General features: G+C 33.9%; 1 protein-coding gene across 1 annotated transcript in view; it reads left to right on the top strand.

The window, feature by feature from the left end:
• WDR7 (WD repeat domain 7) overlaps nt 1–18544 on the top strand; it is a gene marked incomplete at its 3' end in the record, with an annotated part of 264187 nt that overhangs the window by 45743 nt on the left and 199900 nt on the right. The window contains exon 13 of the mRNA XM_024761840.1: nt 15730–15925. Coding sequence (XP_024617608.1) covers nt 15730–15925 — 196 coding nt within the window. The remainder of the gene's footprint in view (nt 1–15729; nt 15926–18544) is intronic.

The following is an 18544-nucleotide window of genomic DNA, read 5'->3' as shown; positions in this document are numbered from 1 at the left end:
TTGTGATAATTTGACAGTAAATAATGCCTGCCTAGTTATTAAGCTATTCATTTAGCTGGTAGTTTTAGGTCCAGCAGCTAATATGTTTGAAAATCAAAGAGCCTAACTGATTAATAAAAAGCTAAGAATTTGATATTTGCTAAATGTTTAGCAGATGACTATTTTGCTGAGATTAGAGTTAACAACATCATATGCTGATTTTAATACTAGAATTGTCCTCATAAATTGATCCAATGTCATTTTCTTTTAGCAAAAAAAACTTTTACTTTAAATTGATCTGGTAGTTGGAAGATTATAAATATTTTCCAACTGTATGATTAAAGATAAATACTGAAAAGTTTGTCATCTGCTTTTTTGATTAGAATAGGGTTTTGGTTTTTATCTTAGGTAGATTGGGAAAGAAGTTGAGTTTTGATTTCTTGCAATTTTTTTTTTTTACCCCAGGGAAAGATGTTCTAAAACAGAGAAATGTTGGTTGCATTTTAAAAATGACTTAAATTGTAATTAAGAATGTACAATTATGATGAATTTTTCTTTCTTAATTTGTGGTCATTTCATGTTTACCAAAATATAGGAAGTTGTTAAAACTGAGCAAAATCATTGTCTCCTGGCTTTGGTAGACAGTGAATGAAAAATGAAATCCTGCCTGCTGGGTAGAAAGGATGCTGCGGCTGGAGATGAGCTTTGAGGACAGACTATACGCCCTTTCACAACTCCACACACATGTACATCTTACTTGTCTACTGTCTAGGTGTTTCTTTGTCATCCTTTCTTTCCCCGCTCCTTCATTTTTGTGCTCTTTTAGCATTTTTTTACCTGAAATCTTTCCAAATTCTTGCTATAGATTAGTATTACTTTAGTGCCAGACTCAGTGGTTCTATACACTTTACTGTTAATAAACTTTCTCTATTCTTTTATTAATGGGAGTTTTAATTATTTAAAAATTTTGACATGTTCATAGATGATAAACATTTCCTATAGTGTTATGTAGAGTACCTGCACTGAATAGATTTTATGTTTATTGTACATTGAAGGTTTTTGTTTTTCATTTTTTAGAGGAATTTTATTTATTTTTTCCCAAATAGTAAAGCTCCATTTAGTCAAAGTGCTTTGAAATTGAGTTTGATTCCCTGAATAGTCTAGTTAACTGAGATTTAACTTTCATATGATACAGATTATTTTAAAGAATTAAAATACAGTAAAAAAATTTAAAAGTTTCCTGAAAATATCCTTTGAGATAGGAAATATTGAAGTAATTCAGGATTGTATAGTGCCAAAGAGTTATTGACAAAAATTCTGCAAGTTTTTTTTGGCAGTATTACTATCTGCCAAGTAATGCATTTCATTGTTCCAAGAAATATAAACTTATATTTTAGGAGGAGAGTCAGGCAAGTATTTAAGTAAGCCTGTTACAAGGCTGACTATAAATGGTAAAGGAGAGATCCTAACCAAATGCTTTGGTGGATAAGGGCAGGGGCATATCATAGGTACTCAGAGAAACAAAGAGCTTTGGTAAACTCTCAAAAAATCCTGTGAGATTTGACTAACTGTATATTGACTTCATGAGGGGTGGTAGAACTTGCAGTTTTGAGATCTCTATTATTAGGCTATGTGCTGTCTCTATTTCTTTCTCCTTAAGATTATGGAATGTAGAGGAAAAAATTAAGTTTGAGGTGGCTTTTTATTTTTTTGTGTGGTTTGGTTTCTTAAGAAAACAAAATGTACTATCCATACATATGAAAGAAATATATACATATAATGTATATAGGTATGAAAGGTATGTGTACTATATATATATATGAAATATATATGAAAGGAAACAGAAATGAAACTATCTACTAAAATAGTATTTGAATATTATATAGCAATACAATATATATACTATAAATATAAAAGAGAGTTCTGTGCCATTTTTGTTTGTCATTCCAAGTTGTGCTTATTGCTTTTAAAAGAGTGGTTTTGATCTTATATATTGCTATTCAAATGTGGTGGTTCTTAGGCAGTTTTAATAGAATTCAAATTTAAAATGAAACCTTCATATTATTATTAAATAAGACTGCCACTTCAAATACTCATATAGAAGACTTTTTAGAAAATTCTTTTTAAAAACAGGCTTGTTAAAATTTTAAGTGCCTTACTGTTTTCATCTGCACTTGGAATATTATTTACTGTAATGTCTTAAAATATTTTATAAATAGGTATATAAAATGCAAAAGGTATTAAAGGTTATCAATAAAAAGCAAGTCTCTTTTTCCCTCTTGTTCTCCAGCTACGTCATTCCCTTCATCCTGAGTGCAATATTTTATAATCCTACAGAGACTTTCTATACTGTTTTTTAAAAATTTTTAAATTTTTATACAGTTTTTAAAGGTTTCTTTCCATTTACAGTCACTACAAATTATTGGCTATATTCCCCTTGTTGTACAATATATGCTTAAGCCTATCTTAACACTCGATAGTTTGTACCTTCCACTCCCTCACTCCTATATTGCCCCTCTGTCCCCCTGCCCACTGGTAACCACTAGTTTGTTCTCTATATCTTATACTATTTTTAAAAATATTTATTTATTTGTTTGGTTGTGCTGGGCTTAGTTGCGGCAGGTGGGCTCCTTACTTGTGGCTCTCAGCCTCCTTAGTTGTGGCTCGTGGGCTCCTTAGTTGGCATGCAAACTCTTAGCTGTGATATGCGTGTGGGATCTAGTTCCCTGACCAGGGATTGAACCCAGGCCTCCTGCATTGGGAGTGCAGAGTCTTAACCACTGTGTCACCAGGGAAATCCCTATACTATGTTTTAATACTTCAGAATTATAGCATTTTAGTTTAATCTTATTCTAATAACTGAGACATTTAAGCAACACTGAGAGGTTAGAGATAGAATGATTTCCAGATTTGAATAGCTGTCAGAGGTAGGCTTGGGTGAATTTCCAAAATCTGAGCTCTAGGCTAGGGGAGGCCAAAAGAGTGTGCCCAATGCCTGCGGAGTCTGAGGAAGAGAGCAGCTGAAAGGGAGGGCAGATATTTTTAAGGCTGCTGGTAGTAAAATTATTAAAATTGAATTGGAAAGATAAATACCAAATTCAGATTCTGTTTGCTTTTGAGAGTGACGGGAATGAGTACTGAAGGGAACAAAAAATGTGACTTTTTAAAGTGTTGTGTTTTATTTACTTTTAGTAAATATATATCTAATATTACTTCCCTCTCCCATTGGCATGGATGATTAGATTATCACAGCTTTTTGCTGCTGCTAGAATTTTATTCAAAACAGAATTTTTTGAAAATGTTTCAAAATAAAGTTTGAAGCATATATAATATATATGTTTCTCAGTGTGAACATATAGCCTAAGTTCTCTAATAGATTAGTTAAAAATGATTACTTTTCATTATACCTTATTAAACTTGTATTGTCACATGCCTCCAAAATTTTCCAGAAGGGGGCAGCATGGGTTTGTGAAAATGGGAATATCAGGCACCTAACCTGTTTGTTCCTTCATCTGACAATGTTAAATTCCTAGCTCTTGCGGCAGATATGATAGTATGTATGGTATATGTGACTATATGTTCGTTAGTGCATAATGTTCGCTGCCGGTAAGAACAATTAACAAATTAGGTTTTCTTTTTAATATATTATCCTTTCTTTCTGAAAAAGTACCTAAGCTTCTGCCTGAATTAGCTCTTGTCTTACCTTTTTGAATTTGGACTTGTGTTACCAGTTTAATTGGATGTTACATTTAAAAAGCAATGTCTAGAATTATGGCATAGTCTCTGAAGCCAGGGTAAACTTTGGTGATGTAAAGGAAACAAAAGCAGAAAGCAGAAGTAATCTTTTTCTAAAATATATCACATAATGTTCTGTAATATTCTTTTTTCCCATAACACTTAATTCTCTTAGATTTTGAGACTACTTTCATATGTTTTATATATTCAGCATCATCTTTTTGAAATTAATTTTTATTTAAAAAAATTCCATAACACATTGTTATGGAAAATACAGATATTTCTAAAGATGGTCTAAGTGTATTCCAACATTTTTAATGATAGTCTGTCATTTATTTAATTTTATTCAGAAATGTCAGAATTTTACTTTCTAATTTTTTTTTCTCTTATCAACAGTGGGGGTTGAGAATTAAGATAACTAAATAATTTTGCACATCTGGAATGATTCTTAGGGTAAATTCTTAAATGTGAAATTGCTTTATAAAAGGGCATATTAATTTTTAAAGTCTTTTGAATACATATTACCAAATAGTCCTTCAGAAGCTTAGGAATAGGTTTGTACCACCTATTTACCTTCATAATTCTTCATCATCCTGTTTATAATCTTTCAAATGTAGGTAACTTTCTAGACTTATAAGTAGCTGTATGAAGAGTATGTATAAGCGTATAGCACTCATTCTCATTTTGAAAGCACGAATGCTTTAATACACCAAGGCTGTATTGGTTATCCATTCTGATTGCTGCATGTTTTCCAAATTTTTACTACTGTCATATTTTATTCAAGATAAAAAATTAATTTTTCCTATTATGGATAGTGTCTAAATATTCAAATATCATAGTACACCCTGTCTCTCGTGTAGGAAGCTAAGAGAATCAATAATATACCAAGAGACTGTCAGTGAGGATCCCTTCAACCGTAATGAGACAGATTGGTCCCTATTCTGGCTGTGCTAATATTGTGTCAGACATTTTAGAAATTCATTTATTTATTACCTTTTTTTTTGCCTTATGAGGTTGGTTTATTGAAGTATAGTTGATTTACAGTGTTGTATTAGTTTTAGGTGTATAGCAAAGTGACTCCGTTTTTTTTTTTTTCTAATAAATTTATTTATTTGGCTGCATTGGGTCTTCGTTGCTGCGTGTGGGCTTTCTCTAGTTGCGGTGAGCAGGGGCTACTCTTCATTGCGGTGCGCAGGCTTCTCATTGCGGTGGCTTCTCTTGTTGCGGAGCACAGGCTCTAGGTGCGCGGGCTTCAGTAGTCGTGGCTCAATGGGCTCTAGAGTGCAGGCTCAGTAGTTGCGGCGCACGGGCTAAGTTGCTCCGCGGCATGTGGGATCTTCCCCAACCAGGGCTCGAGCCTGTGTCTTCTGCTTCGGCAGGCGGATTCTTAACCACTGCACCACCAGGAAAGTCCCCAGTTTTTTTTAATGTATATATGTAGATATATATACAAACACACATACATATATATATATGTATGTATATATTCTTTTCAGATTCTTTTCCATTATAGGTTATTACAAGATATTGAGTATAGCTCCCTGTGCTATAGAGTAGGTCCTTGTTGTTTACTTTATATATAATAGTGTGTATATGTTAATCCCAAACCCCTAATTTATCCCTCCCCCACTCCACAGAAACTTAGATATTCCTCTGTTTGGAGAGGTTTCTTTAGATCTTTAGTCATATTCTTGGTAGCAAAGAAGATTACATTGGGTATGAAATTTGTTTTTAGTAATAGAAATGATTTGGTGCTAAGCATTGTAAATGAAGTGGTTGATTAAATTGACTCAGTGGTTGAAGAGAGTTAGTATGGCACAGAGCAAAGACAATTTTTCTTCAGTAACTTAATCATAAAGCAATTTTAAAATGAGTTAAAATTTATTTTAAGGTGGCAGAAATTGTTAGAAAAAAATGAATGACTTTTTAAGGAGACTGTTCAATTAGATGCAATATATATATGAGTGCCGACCATTTTCCAGGTGCCTTCAAGAGCTGGGTGTATAATAGTGGGGGTTAGGTTTCCCTTGTGTTCTTTGACGTAGACTTGAAAAGCAATCCAGCATCCTTTGTAAACAAAGAGGTATTTTTAGAATATATATTCTAGTGATTCATCTCTAGGAAAGATACACAGACTCTTTAAGTTAGAAAATCTCCGGTTAGAAAAATGGGGACAGTATCAACCTGTTTGTTTCCATGAGAAAGGAAAAAAAGATATTCCATAGTTATGTCAGAGGTATTGTAAATTCAGTGTTTATTTCTTGTAAGGATACTGGTATGAGCGGAATAAATAGGTTGAAGCCAAGCACGCAGATTGAGAGTTACTAGGTCAGATGGATGGGGCCATTCAAGTTCAAAGTAGGAGCTAGAAGTAGAAGTGTGGGACCAGCAGCCACTGGGAGTCGTAATTCAGTGCATGCTGAGAAGTGAGGCCCTTTGTGATGGAAGATGTTAGTCCCTGAACGTGTGCAGCCGAGGTTTGGGTGTGGGGTGGACAATAACTGGGGACAGCTGACTGCTGTGGGGAGAGGGTAAAAGGGTAGCACTTTTGAGTTCCTTAAAAAACCTTAGACTATCTTCAGAGTCTGCAGATGTGACTATCTCAGTCTGTAAAAGCCATAAATATGTAATTGAAATTAAAGAAAGCACTGTGATGTTTTAAAGGCATGAAGTAAAAAATTATCAAGTAAATTCAATGGAAAAAGATGTGTGAGGAAATATTCAGGGAACAGTGGAAGGTGGTCACTGAGTTGTTGGATTGAGAGCTTTTATTGACTCAAATTGTTAAAAGTGCTAAAAACTTCATTAATGTGATTTTAAGGTAATACGTGAGTGATGGTAATGATCATGTAGGTGGAACTATTCAGATTAAATTAAAGCAGAGCTATTAATATGAGAAGAAAACATTGAAAAGGGGAAACTAACCTAATAGAAAAATTATGAATGTCTTCGTATTTCCTGGTGAATACCTAAACGTTGGCAACTCCCTCAGAAAATGATACAACTACAATATAAAAAGTAGAATTTATGGTACGTAATGACATAATACTAATAATGGTAAAGAGAATACTAACTACCATCATCTTTTGTATGCATGATGTATTAGTCACTGTGCTGATTGCTTTACATATATTTCATTTAATTCACCCAGTGCTTCTGTGATGCCTAGTAATTGCTGTTAACCTCATTGTACAGAGAGGTGAGGCTCAGAGAGGTTAAGTAACTTGCTCAAGTCACACAGTTAGCAAGTGGCAGAGCTGGAATTTGATCCTAAATAGTCCAACCTGAGGGCCTGAACTTGACCACCAAGCATACCACCTCCTACTAGGTGTAATTGTGTATTTAAAAATAGTTGCATTTCTCCAACTTTGACTATATATGTTTTATTACTGATTTACATAAGTAAATATGGTTTTGATACATACTTAATTTTAAATGCCTAATTTATTTAGTATCTTTCAATTTGTAGAACAAAACACAGCCTTTCTTTTCAATTCCTGTATTTCAAATTTTTCTTTAGAGAATTGTGCATGGCTCAGTTCTTCGGTAATTTATGTTTTAGTTTTTCATCTTTGATTATTTAGGTTTGGACTTTCTTAGTTTTAGCCCCCTTTCACCTTCTTTTACTTGTCACACATTACTTGCTTTTAAGAGTATGATGTAAGATTTAACTGCAATTTTATAAATTTAACATATTCACAGTTAAAATTTTTTGAAAACAGGTAGCTAAGAAGGTAAAAGGTCACCTGTTATCCTTCTACATAAAAGAGAAACACAGTTAACATTTTGATATTTTTTCCTCTAGCCTTGTAAAATTCACTTACTATGCACTTGTGATTATATTGTATAGTTATCTATGCACATTGCATCTTCATTTAATATTTTAACAAATACTTTCTCAAGTTATTCTTATTCATGAAAGTAATTTTTAGTAGTTATATAACATTACATTATGTGAGCATACAATATTTACTTAGCAATTCTCCTCCTTTGGATGTGTAGATTGGTCCCAATTTGAACTATTGTAAATAATATTGAATATCTTTGTAAAACTTGTTTTCATTTATGATTATTTCCTTGGGTAGATTCCATGAATATTTTTTGGATTAGAACCTCAGAATTTTGGGGTAATAGGTTATTAACATTTTTAAGTCTGTTGAGATCGATTACCTAATTATTTTCTACCCTCAGTGCCTATTTCATTGTCCCTTGCCAACACAAGATGTTTTTATTTACTTCCATGACTCAGTTTCCACATCTGTAAGATGGAAATAATAATAGTATCTACTTCAAAGGGTTGTTGTGAGACTACAATGAATTACTGCCAAGTATTTAGAATAATACCTGGCACAGAGTAAGAACCCAATAAACGTTGGTTGTTTCGTATTATATAATTTCTACAGTCTTTGGCTAAATTGATAGGTGGAAAGAGTATTTTATTGTTCGAATTTGCATTTCTTTGATTACTAGAGGTAATGAAGTTTTTCTATGAGGATTTTAGTGAGTTTGTTTGTTTTTTTCATTTGAGACATAGATTGTCCTTTGCTCATTTGTTTCTGTTGGGGATATTAGTGCCTGTATGAGTGCTTAACTTAATTGAAATATTAAGCTTATGTGCTTTCTATTATTGTTGTTGAAATTTTCTTCTGGTTTATTATTTATTTTGATTTTTTAACCTACAGATAATTTACATTCCTATGTAAACTAATTTATCTTTTTCCTATTTAGCTTCTTTCATATTTTTGAATCCTGGGATCTTATCCGCCCCCCCCCAGAAATTTGGTGAAATTTGATTAAAAAGCAATGGCTGGATTAAAACAAACATCAAATACTTTAATCTGTCTGAAATTTATTTATGCATGTGGGGTGAGGAAAGGATAAAAATCATCTGTTCTTCCCTAAAGTAACGGATTATCTCAACATCATTTATTAAATAAAATTTTCTTTGATAGGTAATGTCATCTTAATCTTACACTAAATTCTTCATATTTATTTGCTGCTTTATTAAGAAGGAAGCAGTTGAAGAAAGATGGAGCCCTGACTAGCCCGCTGTTTCTTCACTGTTGTCTTTTGTATGTAGTGAATGGACGAAGAAATTAAAACTGGTCCCTAAAAGTCTTATTTTTATGTAGAACATAACTATCCTAATAGATGGTTAGTAAGTGCTTTGGTTGGACCACATGGTCTTATTTTCTAAAATAGCTATTAAAGAAACAGCTGTCTACCCCACCCCACCCCCTTCTTTTTAAAAGAAGGGTGAGCTATGGATTTCTGAAAAAAAAAATTTTTTTTAAATCTAGTTTTGTGAAAGTGTGGACACGGCATTAACATTTGTAGGCTCTTTTTTCCCCTTCAGGTAGAATATTTAAAAGTGATAAATGATGCATCTTAACTGCATATTTATGTTCCAGAGAAGGAGTTCTGAGAAGTCAAGAAATAATGATTAAAAGAATAGTAGGATTGATTTATGAGTGAAAGAAGCTGGTCATTTATAGCTTGTCTAATGATGGGCACATTTAAAAGGAGAGACAATAGTTAGTGTTCATAGATTTAGAGAATATTCAAAGAGAAACATTGTTTTGGGCAGGAGATTGCTCCTGGAATGATATGAAGAAAAGAATAATTTAGTTTAGGAAACAAATTGGCAAATTATATAGAAAATATAATTATATAGAAATATAAATAAAATATATATTATATAGAAAATTATATATATATATATATATATATATATATATATATATACACACACACATATGTATATAATTTACACTGAGAACTGTTGGAAAGCAGAATCATCTCCCCAGAGAGCTAGTGTGTGGGATAAACTAGCTGTCTCTAGTTTCTGTAATTCATGGCAAAAGCTTAGGAACAGGTTACATAAGAGGTTTCTGGGAATGGTTTAAAATGAAGTCTTGTAAAATGTGTAAGGTCAGGCTGGATGACCTAGGTGGTACATTCTGACTCTGTCAGATCTTGTGATAGCTTGTGGCATTCCCCTGCTCAGCACTAATGTACCGTGAGGATTATTTACTGGCAAATTCAGTGAGTGCTTACTTGGTTGAGGATCAGAATTGCTTGAAAAATAATAATTGGTCTTGGAGTGTATTTGTTTTGATCTGGTATCTTCCTCACTTTCCCTGCCCCAATTAATTTTTTTACCAAATCAAAGTAAATATTAAATATGGTTAAATATTCTGTTGCTTTTTGTTTCTCCTGCTTTTAATTACCTTTTGATAACATTGGTGCATTTTCCTTCTAGGGAAGAACTAATACAGTGTTTGGAACATGATTTTGAATAATTTTCACCTGTAAAGTACTGACCAAGTTGATCAGATGCTCAATCCATGCTGTACAAGTTCTGTTCCATAACAAAAAAAAATTTTTTTAATGGTATATGTATGTTACACTCTTTAAGTCAGTTGATAGCAGTGGGTGTTAAAGTGGAATCTGTGAGACAGTTAACTGGGGCATGGGAATAAAATATTAAAGCTCTTCTTTCTTTTTTTTTAAACCTTAACAAATTGAGCTTATGAACGTTTACTAGATGGAAGGACTTTGGTGCCTCACTTGCTTCATACATCAGATGGGCACATATCACCTGGGCCAAGAGTGGGCCTGCCACCTCCAGGAGGGCGACCTCAGTGCCCTCACCAGGTGTGCTTCCAATGAAAATATGTTTGCTTCGGAGAGTTGCAGATTATACTGTATAGGTCTTAACCTAACCGTCACAAAATGGGCAGAGAAAATAGTGATGGAAGTCTTTCCGATGGAAATGAAATATCTTTTCATTAACCACGTAACGAGGTTCAAACAATGATCATTTGATCAATCTGGCAAGAAGGCAGCCACAAAATTCATGATTATATAAAATATGTGTGTACATCTACTATTGTTAACAGTGAAAACTTTCTAAAGATACAGTGCTTTGAGGTATTGGCTAATGCTAATATAAAGTTATTAGCATTAGCAAGACATTTAAGAAAATATTTCATTTTATGTTAAATTTGTTTATTTAAACTGAGTCATCCTTTTAAAGTATATATTCTGTGCATGTTTTACAATGTACGTGATATATTGGCACAAAGTACATATACAATGTATAAATATACATATAGTGAGAATATATTAGAGAGTTTTTTAAATGAATAAGTGTGTGATTGAACAAGTTTGGAACATAAATACTTTTCAGATAGTTTAGTTAAAGATATGAGGTTCACATTTTTTATTTCTTGTATTATTATTCTAATTACACAATTTAAATGTCTTATAAAAAATCCTCGATGTTAAGTCATGTTTAGGTAACTTTTTCAGGTTAAGATGGAATAAAGCGAAGTAGAATGGAATTAATCAAATTATAGAATCAGTTATTGTGGGTGAAGTAAGTGTTCAGTAACCAAGATGTCTAGAATTTAATAATAAAAGAATTATGCTAATTCAACTCATTTGTGAGGAAGCTGCATCTAAATCAAAGAGAGATTGGTGTTATCTAATATTCTTTAAGAAGTGCTTCTTCAATAGTTTTGAGCGCAGATAAGGAGAAACCAAGTTAATTGTATTTCAGCAAATCTTTTAAGTGCTTTCATTTAACAGGTAGCTGAGAATTATTTATCATTACTCTGTTCATTGTGTGAATTAAAATTAATACCAAAGTGGTGCTTGAGAATGGTCTTTTTCCCTTTTACATTTAAATAAGCTAGACATTTGCTTTGTTTATACCATTAATTTGTTTTCACAGAGCCTGTGAAGGTAACCATCAACTCAGAATTAATTAGGGGAATCAAAATTAATGAGGATTTACTGTATTGGGCCATTTTACTCTAGGCCAGTTTTCTTCACACGAGTTGGACTAGCAGTTTCTTGAAAGAAGAAAAATTAGATTTATTTAAATCCATATTTAAAAATCAGAGAACCATCTTTTCTTGTGAGTTAAGTACCTCTAATAACTGTGCCTTCTTGGACTTAGTAATATTGATTTTTTTTGTTTGTTTTCAGTCTTGATTATTTTGGCTATTTCCAGACTGTTGTTCATTACAGTAAAGCTAGACTTAACTCTTCAGATGCTTATTTTCATTTACATGGAAGGTATAACATTTTTGTTTGGGCCAAACATTTTTTTGTGGATGAGGCATGTCATTTGTCAGTTTTCATCATTATTGCACTATACGAATGAAGAACAGAACTATTCTTTAAAAGATATTGATGTAGATATATATGTTAGAAGAGAACGCATCATGTGGGACTGAAAAGCTAGAATTTTTGGAATTCAGTCATCTTTTCCTTCAGAAAATTACATCCCATAATCTACTGTTTAAGATACACCCTATAATATTATTTAATATTAGCTTTGTATGTTCTTTGTTTTTACTAATAAGAGAGATAACATGAAGTAGAGCTTTTAAATCTTTTTATGAGGTTGGATTGCATTTTCTTGAATTTTAAAAAATTATCCACCTGCATATAAATGGCAAGGGTGAAAGTTCTGATGGCGAAACTTATGAGGAGTTGATGCCGGAGGTCAAGTTCCTCGTGGGAATAGGGAAGCCTTTTTTGTTTGCTTAAGTCTGCAGTCCTCTCTCTGGTAGGTTATAAACTGCAGTATGAGGTATTTGGCAGAGAGAGAATGCGTGGGTCAGTGCTTCTCAGTAGTTTTGTTGTCACCTCAGGTGTTGAGATCTACCAGCAGAACATAATTTGAAAAACACCAAACATAGTAAAGAAGATTGGTAAAAAAATCACCTTTTAAAAACAAACAAACTTCACCCTGACTCATGCCTCGTTTTCTCTATGAAAAGGAATGACAAGAATTATGTGAACATTAATGAAATGATTGTCAACTTGGGGACTGGCAAGTTGGCTAGTTAGGTCTACCACATTAATTAAGGATTAACTCATTTTAAAGATTTCGGAGAGCTTGTGAGTCATAGTAGCAGAATCAAAAGTAGTGACAGGAGTGAGTACTGTGGCAGATCAGTGCCTGATTAAAAGATGTGAATAGATGAGAAGAAATGCCGTTTAGGACTCATTCTTTTTAGTGACTCATACACAGAGAAAAAGATTACTACTAGATTTATTTCTCTGATGAGAAAAATAAATAAAATGACCATTTTTTAGCAGACTCGTGTTGGAAAATAGAAAATGGTTAACCATTAACGTAGCAATCATCCTTTTTTGTAGATTGAGTGATGGATATATATGATAAATACAAAGTCAGTATTAATGATTATCTGTAGAAATGCAAAGCCTCCGTTGTATTAGACTGTCTGTTATCTTTGCTTAGCAACGTACATCTGGTGAAACTCAAAAATATTTTTATTTATTTTAATATTTATTTATTTTTGGCTGTGTTGGGTCTTTGTTGCTGCACACAGGCTTTCTCTAGTTGCAGTGAGCGTGGGCTACTCTTCGTAGAGGTGTGCAGGCTTCTCATTGCAGTGGCTTCTCTTGTTGTGGAGCACGGGCTCTAGGCGTGTGGGCTTCAGTAGTTGTGGCATGCGGGCTTCAGTAGTTGTGGCATGCGGGCTTCAGTAGTTGTGGCATGCGGGCTCAGTAGTTGTGGCTCTCAGGCTCTAGAGTGTAGCCTCAGTAGTTGTGGCGCATGGCATGGGCTTAGTTGCTCCGCAGCATGTGGGATCTTCCCGGACCAGGGCTTGAACCCGTGTCCCCTGTATTGGCAGGCGGATTCTTAACCACTGCGCCACCAGAGAAGCCCACTCAAAAGTATTTTATGTGGTGTGAAGTATAATAACTGAAAATAAAGGCATCATGTTATATTTCTGCCACGTTTTATTCTAACATTGCCTATATTTAAATGATATTTTTGTAGTTTGCCACTTTATTTTGACTTATTGCTTAATTACAAAGCAAAGTTTTGCATGCCATAGTCAGCTACTCCTCAGTCCTTAATGTCTTTTTAAAGAAAGAAATCATGTTTTATGTTTCCATTGAATGCTTATCAGGGAGCATGAAATAAATAAGCTTAACAAATGCTTAAGAAAATTCTATATGTTGTTTTAGTAAAAGTTTATAACATGATCTTCCTGAACTTAGTTCTCTTAACTTTTAAAATTAATAAATACCTACTATGCTGATTATAGTTTTTAAATCATTATGAAAGAAAACGTACAAGTAAAACTAACAGGACCAAAGATTAAAACACCTGAATTTAAGAACAAAGTAAATAGTTAAATCTGACTCTCTTTTTTAAAATTAATGCTCTGCCTCATTCAAAAATTGATTTTAGGTTGTTTACAAAAATAAACATTATTCAGTTAGTTAAAAATAAAGCTAAATCATGGTGAAGAGAAAATGAAAGAAAAAGTAGACGAGACCACCTAGAGTCCACATTCAGAAATGTATGCCCACACACCCCACTGTCATGGATAGAAAATTCAGTCCTAAGTTTCTTAGTATCCAAAACATTGAAGGACTCCATTGTAACAGCTTTCCCCAAAGTCTGTTCCTCAAAAACTACGTCTTATAAGATTATGATGGTCTTTATTCCTGTCCTGCCCTAGACAGGAATAAAGATGCAGATGTAGAGAATGGACTTGAGGACACGGAGAGGGGGAAGGGTAAGCTGGGACGAAGTGAGAGAGTAGCATCGACATATATACACTACCAAGTGTAATATAGATAGCTAGTGGGAAGCAGCTGCATAGAACAGGGGTGGGATAGGGAGGGTGGGAGGGAGATGCAAGAGGGAGGAGGTATGGGGATATATGTATATGTAGCTGATACACTTTGTTATACAGCAGCAACTAACACACCATTGTAAAGCAATTATATGCCAATAAAGATGTTACAAAAAAAAGATTATGATGGTCAAATGAAATTATATTCATGTTAGCAAGTTAAAGTTTCTTAGAAGTTCTATGGACAAAAACAACTGTAACGTGTTTCCCATGCACATGTGGTCACACACACACGCACCCCCCACCCCGCCCCACTCTTTTTCATCTGATACCTGTCAACATTTCCCATTGAGATGGACCAATCAGGGAGATATATCATTCTGTAGCTAAAAAACGTCTGCTTAGGCAAAGCCCAGCTGGGTGACGTTTGAGAAGTTTCTCCTCTGGATCCCACAGAAGGGATGATATGTATGTGGTGCCGTGGGCCTCATCCTCAGTAAATAGCCACAATTTACACAATACGGAGCTTCAGATGGCTGTTTTCATATGGTTTCACCTCAGTGTGAACCGGAAGCACAGTCTAATAAATCACTACAAAGTTTTAAGCTGCTTGTAAATTGTCTTCCAAACCTATAAAGACGTTAATTTTTAATTTTCTAGGTTATGGATTCAGTTCTCTGATGCTAGTGAAAATCTTTACCATCTTTGATTATTTCTATTATATTCCATCTTGTTCTAAAAAGGAATGAAAGGGCGCAAACTAGAGATGAGCAGGAAGTACAGAGCAGGATGTTTATTGGGCTCTTGTATGTTAGCTGAGGTGGTGTGCCTGCTGGCATTAGAGACAGAAGCTGTGAAACACATCTACAGGTAATACAAACTATCAGTGGCTCTTAAGAAATGATTGTGGCAGAGGGACCTTGAGGGTATTGTTTCTGAGCAAAGGAGCAGGGAAGAGCATGGGTCTAAATGATAGAGTCACAAACAGAAAGAAGCACTGCAGAAAGCAGCTCTAGCTGCTAGCAAAGGGAAGTTCAGACAGTGGAAAGGGAACACATAATAACATCAATTTTTTTCCAGCTTTGCCTGTTCATATATAGCAATTATTTTTAGTAAGGTCATCTTCAAATTTGGACAGCAGATTTTCCTAGGCGTCTTTCTCTTCTTTAATCTAGTGTTAATTTAGTATTTTTCAAAGTGTTGTGATGATTGAACTAGGCGTTTTATGTATAATATAAAAGAAGAAAATTGTCAACACATCCTAATATCATGGTTAGTGTTTTCAGCAGCAGTGAATGTATAATTAATTTTGATTTGAGGACAAGATCCATTTTCTTCTGAATTTAATCTAAGTGTAATTAAGATTTATTCTTCTTTTCAGGCAAGAGTGCAGCACTGCATCTGCTCCGTAGCCAGTGACCACTCGGTAGGACTTCTAAGTTTGCGAGAGAAAAAATGCATTATGCTGGCATCTCGTCATCTTTTCCCCATTCAAGTAATCAAGTGGAGGCCTTCTGACGATTACCTAGTAGTGGGATGTTCAGACGGCTCCGTGTATGTCTGGCAAATGGATACCGGTAAGAAGAATGTTGAGAGAGACTAGAAAATTAAACGTGTATATTTGACTTCCTAAATGAAAAATCTTTTATATGAGGAAAAAACCCCTGAGATGTCAAAAGCTTGCTACTTTTATTTCTCACCACTGCTTTTTATAAGTGTTCTTACCATTATCAACAAAGAAATATTTAGATGTCCTCTTATTTGTTGTACTATCTGGAACACTTGTAGAGTAGTTCACTGATGTTTAGAGGAATGTGGTTGATGACAGTATACAGATTAGGACAGGCATGCAGACACCAGACAAGTAAGTGATTTCTATATAATTCATGAGGCAAATTGTAAGATCAAGGAACCATTTTTGTCTCAAGTTCAGAGACAGTGGAAAAAGATAAAATTATCTTCTATTTGAAAAGCAGAAAAACCATACAGGGCCGTTAATAGAAGGAGGTAATTGAAATGAAAGTTTTAAGTTCTAGAGAGAACATTTAAAATTTCAAGGTTCAGAAATTTTATGTATGGGGCATAATACAGAACAAGTAATGTTTAGCTTAAAGGTATAGGCCATGATATATAAGATTTATACACAGAATCTTATGGTTTTCCCTGAGAAATTTTAAAGTATGTAACTAAATGTTTATTAGTTTGGGCTTTTAAAAACACAGCTTATTCTAGTTTTACTGTCCTGAGTCATCATCTATCAGTGATTAAAACCTTTCTTTACATTCCTAATTGTGCTATATAATATTTCTACTATTTTTTTCTTCATGAAGCTTTTTTCATTTTTGTTTTTAAATAGTCCTTTTTGAAATCAGAGTATATATATTTTTTTGCTTGTGCTGTGGTGCAGGAGGGAGTGTTCCTAGGTCTTTTTGGAGCAAGTAGCCATAATCTTCAGCTATCTTTCATTTATAGTCCTGGTTTTATCTGGTACTATGTAGGCAATTTTGACAAGAGGAAGCGTTCTTGAAGAGTGTCAAACTTCTTTGCTTTTGTGTTTAACATTTCTTTTTCTCGTCTGATTGTAAAAGAGTTTCTTACTTTATTTGTCAAATTTTGAAAGCACAAAAGTGTTAGAAAAGAAAGATGAACTCAAATCCCATTACTCAGTGGTGAATTTTGGCATATTTCCCTTTAGTCTCATTTCTGTGCATTTTTAAAAACAGAATTGCTGTCATATTACATGTATAATTTTGTATCTTACTTTTGTGTTTCTTTCTGTTTTATCCTGTCTGCTGAGCAGCACTGTTTCATGTTTGCTGGTTTGGTCCACCCTACAAACTAAATACAGTTGACCCTTGAACAATGTGAGGGTCAGGGCACTCACCTTCTGCATAGTTGAAAAACCGTGTATAACTTAAGGGCGGCCCTCCATTCCCATGTTTCCTCCATATCCGACATTTCCCATCCTTGGATTCAAATGACCGTGGATTTTGTGGTACTGTAGTATTTACTGTTGAAAAAAATCTGTGTGTATGTGGACCCGTGCAGTACACACCTGTGTTGTTCAAGGTCAACTACATACAGAGTTTGTCTTGGGCTCTGGAGTCAGACTCCTTGGTTTGAATTTAAGATCAACCATTTGAGGGCCTTCCCTGTTGGTCCAGTGGTTAAGACTTCGCCTTCCAATGCAGGGGGTGTGGGTTCCATCCCTGGTCGGGGAGCTGGGATCCCACATGCCTCATGGCTGAGGAACCAAAACATAAAGCAGAAACGGTATTGTGACAAATTCAATAAAGACTTTAAAAATGGTCCACATCAAAAAAGAAAAAAATCTTTAAGATCAACCATTTGATAGCACTGTGATTTATGGCAAGTCTCTCAATTTACTCATCTGTAAAATAAAGATAATAATAGTTCCCGTTTTATAGTGTTTCTGGGAGAGTAAAATGAGAGAATATTTACCTTGTGTATAGTAGATGTAATGTAAATGTGTATCCATGTATGTCTGCGTACTTTAAGTGTGTGTGTATACTTGCATATGTGTATATTTCCTATTACTGTTATTTAACAAATATGCTTAACTTGTTACTTTATTGAGCTTGGGGATATGACCTTACTTACAAAGAAATATTTTCTATGAGAATTAGTGTTAAAGAAAGTAAGTTATAGTGACGATAGTTATAAAACACTATTTTAAAATACTATACATATTAAATTAACAATTGATATATTTTAAATACAAGAGTATGGTAAACATGCGTAGGACTTAAAACATTAAATTAATATGATAAAGGAAGAGTATCATTTTCCTGAATTTCTTAGGTGCTTAAGTATATGATACTTGACTACTTCAGATACTTTAAATACATCTACGAAGAATATGAAATTCTTTACAAACGAGACCTTACTGGAAGACAAAGTTACTTTTTCAGTAGTTTCCCTAGTAGGAAATGACAAATAGCTCCTGACTGTATGTGTACTGGAGGATGTTATTTTTATAACCAGTTTATTATAATTAAGCCCAATACATAATATTGCAATTTAACAATTATCTTCTGACCTTCAGGAGGATTTTGGTAAATGATCAGTCAGTAATGGCATTCTTAAATCAAGATAAAGATAGAGAAGCAGAATAAATTTTGGACTTCAACCATAATAGGAGGTGTACACTCTTTTTCCTTCTTGCTGTTCAGGCT

Source organism: Neophocaena asiaeorientalis, unplaced genomic scaffold (assembly GCF_003031525.2).
Source record: "Neophocaena asiaeorientalis asiaeorientalis breed wild unplaced genomic scaffold, Neophocaena_asiaeorientalis_V1.1 scaffold1217, whole genome shotgun sequence".
NCBI classification, from domain to species: Eukaryota; Metazoa; Chordata; class Mammalia; order Artiodactyla; family Phocoenidae; genus Neophocaena; species Neophocaena asiaeorientalis.
The sequence above is the reverse complement of the archived record's forward strand: the minus strand, read 5'-3'. Positions and strand labels throughout refer to the sequence as shown.